At 38.8% G+C, this 12,899-nt stretch overlaps 1 protein-coding gene across 1 annotated transcript; it reads left to right on the forward strand.

The window, feature by feature from the left end:
- The first annotated feature begins 82 nt into the window (after nucleotides 1-82).
- sgcb (sarcoglycan, beta (dystrophin-associated glycoprotein)) lies at nucleotides 83-4,148 on the forward strand. Its single transcript, XM_005732306.1, has 6 exons — nucleotides 83-133; nucleotides 1,137-1,346; nucleotides 1,437-1,622; nucleotides 1,746-1,937; nucleotides 3,163-3,291; nucleotides 3,375-4,148. Exons 1-6 carry the CDS (start codon nucleotides 119-121, stop codon nucleotides 3,573-3,575), a joined length of 933 nt encoding a protein of 310 aa, XP_005732363.1. The 5' UTR covers nucleotides 83-118; the 3' UTR covers nucleotides 3,576-4,148.
- Nucleotides 4,149-12,899: the final 8,751 nt, after the last annotated feature.

A 12,899-nucleotide genomic window follows, 5' to 3' on the forward strand; every position in this document is an offset into this window, starting at 1 on the left:
ATATTCAACTACCATTCAGTCCACAACTAAAAACATAATCATTATGGAGTACTGTCCCCTTTATCTGTGAAAAGTGGTTTGCTCCGAACTCTCAGCAAGCAGAAGAGGGAGGGTCAACATGGCGTCTGAACAGGTCCGTTATGTTCTGTATTTCTTGTTATTCTTGTGTTTTTCTCCGCCTTTTTTGCATTTAGTTAACGGAACACTTATATATATGTTTCTAAATAATACGCAATATAAACTGGATTAATTTAAAAAAAAAAGCATACTGGGCTTTTGTCTTGGCTCTATCGGAATATCAGTGTAACAGAAAACATTAGTAGCCTCTGCTATGGGTAGCGAAAGCGTCATATGGAAAATAAATAAAAATCTTATTCTTTTACTAGACCTGCTGTTTGACAGCGAATTTATTACAACACTATGAAGAGAATAAAACTATAGCTGTGTAATATTGATACAGCGGAGAGCAGGTTATTTCCATTTTGCTGCCAAAATGAGTACAGTTTATTTTTAGTTATGGCCAGCGACAGGCTGTCGCGGGTATTTAACAGATGCAGAGAGGACATTGAAAACAGGGAGGAACTAAAAACTTTAATTTAAACCTAAAAAGAAAGTAGAGGCGATTCAAAAAGAAAAGAAAGTCGAGAAAATACAACAGTTGGTGCGTAAACGTGAGATTCTGGGTAAACCAATCTCAATAATCAATATGTGCTCTAAAGCTATAAAATTAGGCCTATGAGTGGATACTCTCAAATACACCCTAACAACTGTGTAATTACATTGTAAAAAGAGGAAAGGTTGTCTTTACTTTCCATTAAAACAACATGAAGGTGTTAATTAATTTAAAAATGCATGCATGTAGCTTTCATTTCTTTCTCCGTTAAAATACTCATAGGTCTTCTTATTTATAAGTTCTTACAGTATAATTAGTTTCTCTAATTGTTACTACCATTTCTTGCTATAACTACATTTTAAGTGTCTACGTTTAGAAACAGTAGGTACTTCAAGTAATTCAGTAGAGTTACGTGGTAAATGTGGGACAGTTACACCATAGATTACAGTTTTTTTATTATATGTTATTACTTGTTATTAAGACTGTAAGCATTAGACCTCAGAGTTTGTTTTCTGGCTTCTAGGAAAGCTCCAATGGGCCAGTGAAGAAGTCCATGCGAGAAAAAGCCATAGAACGCCGTACTATCAACAAGGAGCACAACAGTAATTTCAAAGCAGGCTATGTACCCATAGAGGAAGAGCGTCTTCATAAGACAGGGCTAAGAGGACGCAAAGGAAACATGGCTGTGTGCATCATTATCATCCTCTTCCTCCTCGCCTTAATTAATTTAATTGTGAGTACCTAAAACATCAGTGTATTTGTCTGTGTGTTGCTTTTTTTTAGTGTGTGATCTGTATAATTTGTGCATGCTGTCGCCTCACAGATCACATTGGTTATATGGACAGTGATCCGCATCGGTCCGAATGGCTGCGACAGTATGGAGTTCCATGAGAGTGGCCTGCTGCGCTTCAAACAGAAAGCAGACATGGGTATTGTCCACCCGCTGCACAAGAGCACAGTAGGAGGCCGTAAAGACCAGGATCTGGTCATTGTTGGTAACAACAACCCGGTGAGCAATACAGAGTGTGTTACAGAGTTTAGTAAAAGCTGAGTATTGATAAAAAGACAAGAAAAGCCCATAATGCGCACACATTAAAAACTCTCCTCTTTTATTTAACATGTGTTGCTACAGGTAGTCTTCCAGCAAGGCACTACAAAGCTGAGCGTAGAAAAGGACAAGACCTCAATCGTCAGTGATGTCGGCATATCCTTCACAGACCCTCGGACCCAGACCACATTCTTCAGCACTGACTTTGAAAACCACGAGTTTCATTTGCCCAAAGGAGTCAAAGTCCTCAGCGTTAAAAAAGCTTCCACAGAAAGGGTGTGTACGGTTTCCAGTAACTCACTGATGGGTGCAATAACAAAGTATTTCATTAGTCCTGTCAGTGTTTTATAACCTGTACCAAACATTAGCTAATAATCCATAAAGGTAAAGCAAAACAGCATATTTACAGAACATGGAAAAGTCCCCATGAAGATGCTGAACTTCATCAGTGTAAACAGAAGAAAGGCTCAGTTATGAATTCATCTTTTAACCTTGTGAAAGTTGTTTTCACAAATCTACTTCAGATCTAAACATTTATAGACGCCACATCATGTGAAAGTTTAAACAAAACTGGACTATTCTAAAGAAATATATTTAAATCTGAAAATCTAGAAAGTCTATGGAGGGATATAAAGTTTACAGTTCACCATGACTCCAGTTTATCAGAGGCTGAGAGAACCTGACAGAAAAAACAGGTGTGCAAAGCTGCTAAACAAAGTTTCAAGAAAATTCGTAACAGAGCTGAATTCCAAGCAGTGGTGCCTTTCAAAAGATTCAGAATAAATAATCACAAACAAATATGTTTGCGACATATTTGTGACGCAGGTTCCAAAAACACAGCTAAAGCTAGAAAAATTTATTTTTTTACTTTTTTCCTAAACTTTCTAAACTTCTAGAATAACATGCAAAAAAAGATTTAATTTATATTTCTTTATTTTCTATGAATTTTTAACTTGAAGATGTCAAAAGATGCATATTTGTTAAATTTAGTAACAATAAACCTTTGTGTACACTTTTGTAAATGATTAAACTTTTGATAAAAATGCCACTAGATCTACAAGAAACTGTCAGTTGACCACAATGAACACAATTGTATTACCACAAGCCAAAAATGGAAAAGTTGCCAGCATCACAGAGGAAGCAAATTTCTCTGGCTAACTGCCCAGGTCACACCTCAGGCACATGTGGCTGCGCTGAGCGGGGGGTTCCCTCCTCATCCAGGCTAGCTGGAAAAGGCCCAGCACAGAGTGTGCACATAGTGTGCTATTTATTTTCACATTATACTGTCTAATAAACATCTTAGTGGAAATACAGTAGCCTTAAGAGATATTTGCAGCCATGCTGCATCACATTTAATAAGTGGAGGAAAAAATATTCGTTAAAAATGTCTTTCACAGTATCGTTTTTATTTGATTTTATCTTTTAACTTTTTTGTTAACAGTCTTGTGTTGCTGTTCATAACATTATATTCTAAACTTCATATTCTCTCTGTGACTTTTAGATCACCAGTAATGCAGCATCTGACCTGAACATTAAAGGAGACTCTGCCATCATTCGTGGTAACGAAGGGGTCAACATCATGGGTCGGACAATCGAGTTCAAAATGGGTGGAAACATTGAGCTCAGGGCTGTGAGTATGGAATTTTTCCTACAATAAAGCCGATCGAGTAAAGGGCCAGAAGATCGATGAGTAATGATGATTTGTCTTCGCAGGAGAACAGCATCGTGCTCAATGGATCGGTCATGTTCAATGCCACGCGTTTTCCTAACTCTGCAGGAGATCTGTATTTCAATGAAGGTCAGGAGAGGTACAAGCTCTGCATGTGTGAAGATGGAACTCTGTTCCGTGTGCGGGTGAAATTTACCAACATGGGCTGCCAGACTTTAGATAACCCATGTAAGAAGGCTCACTAGGACTGGAATCTGCTATTGCATCTCAATCAGTCCACACTGAATTCAGATAAACCACTTTCAAATTTATTTTTGATAGTGTGGAGCTCTAATATATAGGACATTCATAATGGCTTGGGCATAATATCTCTGTGGGTCATGTGTCAAATTCTGTGTTTCTTATTATTTTTGCCACTTGGCCAAAGATAAAAACTGTAGTATTTTGTTTTTCTGCAGATTTGCCAACTTGAGATGATATCAGTCTATGTTACTTCTATATAGTAGGACATGAAACACTACACGTACAAAGGCTAATGTACACTATGGAGCCCTACTCTCAAAAACTAGATTTAACTCTCTCTGGGAAGCTGGATTTAAGAAATAAATGTTTCAAGTTTACATTTTTTGAAAATGTTTAGCGCCATCTGGTGCCAGTATAGAACATGACATCACCAGGGCATTTCATTAGTTTATGTTAGCTAACTAATCACAGAACCAGTAACTCAGGTGATAATAAGGACACTAAAACCAAAAAAAGCAGGGATCAAAGGGGATCACTTTTTTATTGCCCCTGGCTGCAATGATGCATTTTATGTTAAAAAAAACCAAGGAAATGCTGATCAATTTCACTTTTTGTCTCTAAAGCAGTAATTGGTTCTTCGTTAATTGGCTAGCTGCATTGAAACAGGAAAATCCACCTGTTATCTGTAATGTTTGGGTTCGTAAAGCACTTTCTAAATGAGCACTGAGTGGAGGAGAGCTTGTTTGAGTCAAGTAACAGGTTGTTTTACCAGACCAACAAGCTGGTGTTAGAAACTCAGGTTTTTTCCTCGTCTGGCCAGATGTACCTAGCAGCGCAATCAGTTAAAGGCCACAACATGCGATCAAATTTATGCAATAAAATTTATGTATGTTTTTATGTATGTTGTGTTGTAAACTGTTTGGATGTGCATAGGAAAAGAGACTATTTTATTGCAAAAATAGTGCTGATTGCATCTTGCAAACATCTGTTTTGCCAGCTGATTGTGCTTCTAGGTACACTCACCTACTGAAGAAACGGTGTGGTATCGGACAGCAGCGTGTCGGTCTGGTGAACCACCTGTCACCTGACTCAAACAGGGTCTCCTCCACACAGTCCTCATTCATAAAGTGCTTTATAAACCTTTGTAAACGAGTGTTGGTCACCTACTGTGCCTAACAGGAGGATTTTACTGTTTCAATGCAGCTAGCCAAACAACAAGGGAACCACTTACTGCTTAAGAGACAGAAAGTGAAACTGAATATAGCTTTGTTTTTGTTTTTTTTGATAAAATTTATTGTTGCAGCCAGGGACAGCACAAAAGTGATACCCTTAGACTGCTTTTTAGTTTTAGTGTCCTTATTCTCACCTGAGTTACTGGTTACTAGTTAGCTAACATAAGCTAATGTAAGTCTATAAGCTGCAACCAATAAGGGTGCAACGATACACAAAATTCACGGTTCGGTTCGATACTTTGGTGTCACGGTTCAATATTTTTTCGATACAAAAAAAATGTTCATGCCTTTTTAATTTGTCATTTATTAAAATTGTAAATATATATTTTAACTCAAAAGTACAGTTTTTAAATTTAATGTTGCTGAAACAACAAAGTAAAAAAAATACATCTATCTGATTGAGGAATCACTCATCTTTGGAAAAGAGAGTTTATTACAGGGAAATGGCTCTTTCCAAAATAAAAGCTATACTATACGCTTCTTCTGGGCTATATTCTCAGCAGCATATTAAACATATCAGGTCCCCATAAGGAGAATCATGTGCTAACAGCTGTCTAAATGACTCGGGTAAAGTTTGTAGCATGCGTGCTTGTTGTTTTTGTCTGCTTCCACTTGTCTTTGCACTAGGATGATGTCGGCGTAAATGTGCAGTCATATTCGTTGTGTTCCCACTAGTGCTGTCAGCGTTAATCTCGTTGAACTGACGTTAACGCCACAACACGGCAAATCTCCGTTAACGAGCTACCGCGGATCGCCCCGTGCGTGGGGCTGGACGGCCAACACGTTAACGAGCAAACTGCGCTAACGCACTAGTTCCCACCAATGTAATTGAGCATTGCGTGGCACATCCGACATACTGTTTTACTTTTGTCCATGACGCGCTTACCTTCAGGGTCATACGTCACATGAAAACCAAAATAGTTCCAAACGCCAGATCTGAATGAGGGTGGGGGAGGTTCAATTTGCCATGTTGCAACGAGAGTCAGTCTCTCTAGCTTGCCCTGCGCTCAGTGAATCTGCGTTCGACTACTCCGCCTAGGCTGCACTGTCGAGCGCAGATCCACTGAGCGCTCAACACAGACAGCATCGTCAGAAGGAAAGTTGATAAAATAAATAAACAATTTTGTATTGTTCGATACATATGCGTACCGAATGGTTCAATATCGATACGAGTATTGTTGCACCCCTAGCAACCAACCAACCCGGTGATGTCGTGTTCTGTACTGGCACAAGATGGCGCTAAACAAGATCAAAAAATGTAAACTTTAAATAGTTCTTCCTTCAATCCTCTGCAAAGACAGAGTTAAATCTATGTCAGTTTTTGAGATAGTGTAAATTAGCCTTTATACATGTAGTGTCTCATGTATGCTTTATTGGTATTATTATTGTTTTCACTCCCCTTTAGCAGTAATAAGCAGATACAATATTTATTTTATTGGCTTGCCGTCCAGTATTAATAATATAAAAACCCTACATGGGGTTTGTCTAAGATCCCATTTGCCGTTTCATTATTCCGGGCAGCTGTGTGATATTTTCTGTCATATTAGCTGACATGTGGAAGACACTACACGACTGTAATGATGTATGTAAAACTTGCAGGCAATGCAATGCACAGAGTTAATGATAAATTGTTATACATGATACATTTTAAGCCATCCAGTGATGCTAAAGCAGAGTAGGTTTCTTTCTGCATATCTCGGGCTGTTTATCATGCACGTGCCAATGGATATACAAGGGACTATATATCATTAGATATATGTGTAATATTTTAATTTTGTTGCAAAAGCTTTTTTAACAACAGAAGAATACAATATTGAAAAAACAGTGTGCACTACATTCTGCTACAGATTAATGCAAATGTTGAGAATTTTAGTTCATCAGCTACTGTGGGTGCAACCTATATGGGGTTGTTTGAATTTTGTGCAATATAATATATAATATTTGACTTTGCTTTGGATTGTCTTGTCTGTTGTCAACTGATGTTAACGATTACTGATGTTAACGTCAATAGTTGTTCTCAGAGCACAGACTTCATGCCTGTCATGAAAGAACAGCTTATTTGATCGAAGAAAAACCGAAGAAATAAATATATTGCGACCAGCCTTATTTGGAAATTTGTCCAACGTTTCATTGGCATGTTTGTTTCAATAAAGAAATGTGTTGCTATGTGAAAAGTGTTATCATTGTTTCAGTAAATGCGCCCACGGTCATTTAAAACCATAAAAGCGTACTGCGCCTCATTATAGCGCTTTATTGTCTAATAGAATGCAAAGTATGAAGGTTTGGTCTTCGCCATAAACTTACACCATCACAGTAAGACTGTGACAGTAAGACATTAACCAGATGTGTAAATGATTGTATGAATCGCAGAGCAGCTTCTTTGGGCAGGGACGTGTTAAGCTAGACGCAGCAAAATACACCTCAGACTTCGATCAGAACTTGCTTGAGACAGCTGAAGTAAAGCTCTCCGGGTGTGAAGAGTCACAAGGTTTCATGTCAGTTTGGCAAAGAGTGGATGCACAGGTGAGTCTTCAGTTCATTTACTGTGTGTTTACTTTTATATTTAACCTTTTTTTAACCCATCACTGGTGATGAGCGTAACCCGAGGTTTTTGAAAAAGAGAAAAACCTTTTATGGGTAAATATATAAATACTTTTAGATGTGTGTCCATTAGGTTGTCTTTCAAAAAAATAAACTTACATATTCAGATTGCATAGTGTTTAGGTTGGGCTCATCACCTATTATAACGTAGACCTCATGTTCATGTAATAGCTTCATTTTTATTGCCGTGAATGCTAATTTAAACCTATCTGTGAAGCAAAAATAGTTCTTCCTTTTTAATTTATTTCTAAGTGCAATGTGACAATCTGTACTCTCAGGGCAGCTTGTGATGGCAGCACCGCAGGGGCCTTTTTTGGCCGCTGTGTTAGTCCTTGTGTCTTCGCTTCTCTGCTCCTCTTCCTCACCTGCATGTCTGCAGTCCTGCACCTGTCAGAGTGCTTTCCTGTTGAACTGTTCCTCAGCTGGCCTTTCCTCGGTGCCCCAGCACATCCAGGACTCTGTCACGGAGCTGGACTTTTCTCATAACCTCCTCAAATCTGTAACATTTCACCAGCCACATTATAACCTCAGGAGTGTGTGGCTGGGAAACAACAGTATCACACGTTTGTCCCTGTGCACTGGAAGAAACCTCGGTGGTCAACATCTTAGAGATAAATATCGCTCAAGACCTTGGACCAGACGGAAATGTGTATCTTGGGCCCCCACCCTGCAGCTGCTCTCTGTTGAGATGAATCAGCTACGCCAACTCCCAGAGGGTGAGTCAGTGTTATATGGTTGTAAACTAATAAATAAAACACTGTCAAAGCACATAAACATACACATTTTCACACGGATAAAAACTGCTACCAGTCAGCACTAACTGAAAACCTGAAAAATGTAATTAATTTCATTTAAAAGTAATTTCACTGCCAGGTGAATCTGCAGGTGTTTTAAAAGATTTCAATATCACTTAGCATTATATATGCAGTGCAGTATTTCCCGGTGCTTCAACAACACTCATCTTCTATAGAAGAATTGTGTTTTCTGGTGAATTTTCATCAAACTTTCATCTCATGCAAGGGAAAATATTTAAACTGCTGTAATAAGAAAGAACTGGAAAAAAATGATAAAAAGTACAATTTAGCACGAATAGATCGTGCATAACATTAGCAGCAGTTTAAGTTTGTAGCTAATTTTTGCTGTAAAACTCAAGGCACAGGTATCTATTGGAAGGATGAAAAATCATTACTTTTAAATCCATCATATCATTTGGTGTCCAAATGATGATAGCAGCGCATGCTTTCTAACACTGTTGCTCCAGAATTGTTTGGTGATTAGTTTAGTTAACATCCATTTAATATTCATGTGTCATTTTGAGTCCATAATGCACATTTTTTGTTGATATTATCATCCTGAAAGACATCACTCTCTTGAGAAAACCTTCCTAGTAAGGGGAATCAAACCATGTAAGCAAAATACGTCTCCCAGAGTAAGAAGCCACTTTTCGTTTTACAGTAGGATCAAAGGTTAAAGATTTTCCTTTAATGTGTCAACCATTTGTTTATAACAATCCACTACAAGTGTAACATTTCCCACAAAAATGTAATGAAATCTAAGTATAAAGAGAAGAAGGTTGACTCAAGCAAAAGTAAAACTACCTGAAAACTGTTCTTCATTACAGTGCTTTAGTAAATATACTTACTGTACTTTACAATTCTGTTGAACTTGCACATACTGCAGAATTTAATAATCCTACAAACTACAATCACAAAATATTAGACATTAATATCAGCACAATTCTCAGCCAATATGAGTAGCAACCCATCCTAACATACTGGTCTTGCAAATTGCAGCGATATAACAATATTACATAGTATTCATAAACCACACCCAGTACATTTTGAGGTTGGTTACATGACTATGGCTGACTGTTATCTTGGGTGGAACATAAACAGGTGGTAGAAAAACTGACATATTAAATTTAACCTTCAGTATGGAACTAGTCGTGCAAGTCTCTTGTAAACATCTAAAAGTGTTCTGACTTCCAGATTCCAGACTTCCAGATTATGAGACAATTTGTTCACACTAGTTAATTGGGCCATAACTTATTGTTATCTTTAATATTAGGTAAAAATATATAATGGTAAAGTTGCACACTCCTTAAAGGCACACCTTTAATTTCCTCATGGAATGTCATTGAGAAATGTCCATGAGTCACACTGGAAAGATTGGTCCACCTTGCCACCATGTTCAGGTGGGTTTACCTCAAAGTCCATAGTGTAATAAATCTGTGAGATTTATGCATGTCAGTTACTGTTCTTTTCATATAAACAAACCACCCCACTGCTATGCTTTATCTTTAGTACTTTGCTCCAGGCAGAAATAAACCACCGCACGTAGTTCCCCTGTACAACCTCCAACCAGTCCCTAAAAAGGTGGAAATAGAATACAACAGAACAGCCCTTTAGTGTCATTATACATGTACAATGAAATTGTGGAGTGTTGTGAATCACACAATGCCACTTTTCCTGGGCATTGTCATGTTTCTCCTCTTTCTCCTTGGTTGAACACGTGAGTGTTTCAAAGGAAAGCATTCACTATAAGTCTTCTAATGGAATGTATAGACCGCCTATTTACTTAGCAAGAGCTCTGTTGACAATCATAGACCCTTTTCTATTTGGTATTCAGATCACAAAACCAGTGCCTCTCTAATGAAGCACAGATCCACAGTGCTTTTCCTCAGCACAGCAGTCTCAGGGAGATTGTCTCTACTGAAAAGGAGGAGCCAGCAGAAAATGGCCAAAAATAGACATATTGTAACACTATTCATTGTGAAAACAAAACAATTTGATTTTGTTTTTCATTGATGAGCTCCACACTGATTGAGGCTTATGTTTCACATTATATAATGTCAGCCGTGTTAATATGGCAGACCTGCAAGCAAATTGACAGAGAGGACAAGAGCCAGACAAACTTGTTATTATTACTGAAAATCTGGAATACAGAATACATGTCTTGCTGTCTATGGGAGCTACCCAGTAATCTCTAAATGCAACTCTGATTTTTTGTCATTCAGGGCTGGAGGGTATTGAATCCTTGGAGGTTCTGCAACTCTCTTTCAACAGGATCTCAACTCTACGACTGGGAGAACTTAGCCATCTTCAGCAACTGAAAGAGTTACACTTACAACATAACCTCATCACAAGTCTCCATCCACAGATGTTTCAGGATTTACCACAGCTCAAAGTAAGACCATTTGTTGTTGTTGTTGTTGTTGTTTGTTTTTGTATTTTGGGGCCTTTTTGTGTAAATACAGGTGATTGTTTTTCAGATATCTGTTCAAAAGCTAGACTTAAAACCTTGATGCCTACTCTAACTAACTGATAATGTCAATATCTAAATTGCAATTTGTTTTGCCAGTCAAACTCATCATAAATATTATATTGCCCTCAAAGGTCCTAGATCTGAGCTTCAACATGTTGACCAGCATCCATCCTTTAATGTACCTCACCCTGCAAAACATTGGAACAGACGTTAGGCTGCTTGGAAACAGGTGGCAGTGTGACTGCAGGATGCACAGTCTAAGACGGCGGATAGCCTTTGACAGCAACAGAGGCCTGCAGGTCTGGAGCATCATGTGTGCTTCTCCATCCACCCTCTCAGGCAGAGATCTGCTTCAGCTGCAGGATGATGAACTGAACTGCCTCAGTACTGGTAACATCCCAGAGCTCCATCAGGATGTGACAGTCCACAGGGGCTCTGAGATACTGCTGTCCTGTTCAGCAGAAGGTAATACATCAAAATGATGCAAAAATGTTTAATGCATATTTAGCAATTTAAACTGATAATACTGCATATCAATGTGATCTTTTCCAGACTCAGTGTGGTGGACGCCCAATGGTCAAGTGTCTGTGAACCAGTCTGATGGTGGTCTGCTCATCAGTGACATCACAGAGAGTGACACGGGACTGTATGTGTGTGTGTCTAAAGAAAAACAGGTTGTGTCTGTTTTTAACCTCCAAATCAGTAAAATAGGTGGTGCAAGAAGAAAACCTAGAAGTTTGTCTGAAACCAGCCAATACATAATCCAAGCAGGCCCCACAAAGAGTGTACGTAATGGGACAAGTCCAGGAGCTGGAGCAGTTACTCAGTCTGACTTGGCACTGGCTGTGTGTCTATCTATTTTCATCACATTTCTAATTGCCTTTATCCTTGGAGTCCTTGCAAGACCGTGTATTGATGCTCTTTGGAAAAGAGTCACCGAAAAGAACATCAATACACGGTCCCGTGAAACTAACTCTGCAGTCTCTGTAGAACAAACACAATATGACAATGAGGCTTTTTCCACTGGAGAGGAACTAGAAAGGACGGGACATCACAGGGAAAGGAGAGTCACATTTACCACTGTAGACTACAGAGAACATGGCAACGTACAGTACTATGATACTGTAGTCAGTGGCAATCCGGAAAGCATCAATAATGATGTAGTGATTGATTGTGAAGTTAGTGAGGCTCAGAATATTAAATATACTCCTGAAGATTCAGGAAATGAAAGTAGCTCACATCAGAGCAATTCAGAGGGTAGACTATATGATAGCAGAGATCACACTACTGCTGGACATAGGCACAACATGGAGTTTGAACCCATCCCAGATCCTGTTGAACTAGAGGAAAAGAGAAGCCTATCTTCTTCAAGCTCTGATTCTTCACTATCTGAAAAAGAATTCAAAGAGCACCACACAATGCCTAAGGCTCCTAAGGTGACAAAGGACCCTTTTCAACAGAAAACTGATTTCTCAATACTTACAAAAGAAGAGGTGCCACAAAGATCACTAGAAGGCAAAAGTAAAATGCCTGGATTTACCTCTGAGCCATGGTCACCACACACAACAGACCCTGGTTATTTAGAGGAGAATGAAGAACTATTTGAATTTAGTGATTCTGTTCAAAGTCCATCTCCCAGGTCAGGCAGTATAATTGGTTCTTCTAATAAGTCAAAACTTACTGTGGCAACCCCTTCCAAAAAACACAAGCGGGATTCTGTGTCCAGTTCCAGCTCAAACAGCAGTGAGGATGAGTCTACACTTTACAAAGCCAACTCTGACCAGCAAATCAAGCCTGCAGTGAAACCAGAGCACTCGTTTTCCTCCGATTCCAGTGACAGTGATAAGGAGCCAGACAAGCACACAGTTAAGCTAGAAATTGATAAAGATAGCACAGTGAAAGTTAAACCAAAGCCGCGGACAAAGTGGCATGATGTCTATTCGGATACCATTCAGAGTAAGAATCTGGATGCCAAAGCACCTTCACTATCTATAAGAGATTCATCCTCTTCCAGCAGTGACAGTGAAGCAGATTCCAAAGTACACTCAAGTATAGACAGAAAAAGCCAAATCAAAGAGCATTCACACATCACTGCTCCATTACCGGAGTCAAATTCATCTTCCAGAAGCATGAGGAAAGATTCAGATATCAAAGAACCTTCATCAGCCTCTAGTTCATCTTCTAGTAGTGAAAGTGATGATGAAGCAGGCCACAAAGTGCAGCAGGTTC

The sequence above is a fragment of the Pundamilia nyererei genome, unplaced genomic scaffold, assembly GCF_000239375.1.
Source record: "Pundamilia nyererei isolate P.nyererei 1_Seehausen unplaced genomic scaffold, PunNye1.0 scaffold00046, whole genome shotgun sequence".
NCBI lineage: Eukaryota > Metazoa > Chordata > Actinopteri > Cichliformes > Cichlidae > Pundamilia > Pundamilia nyererei.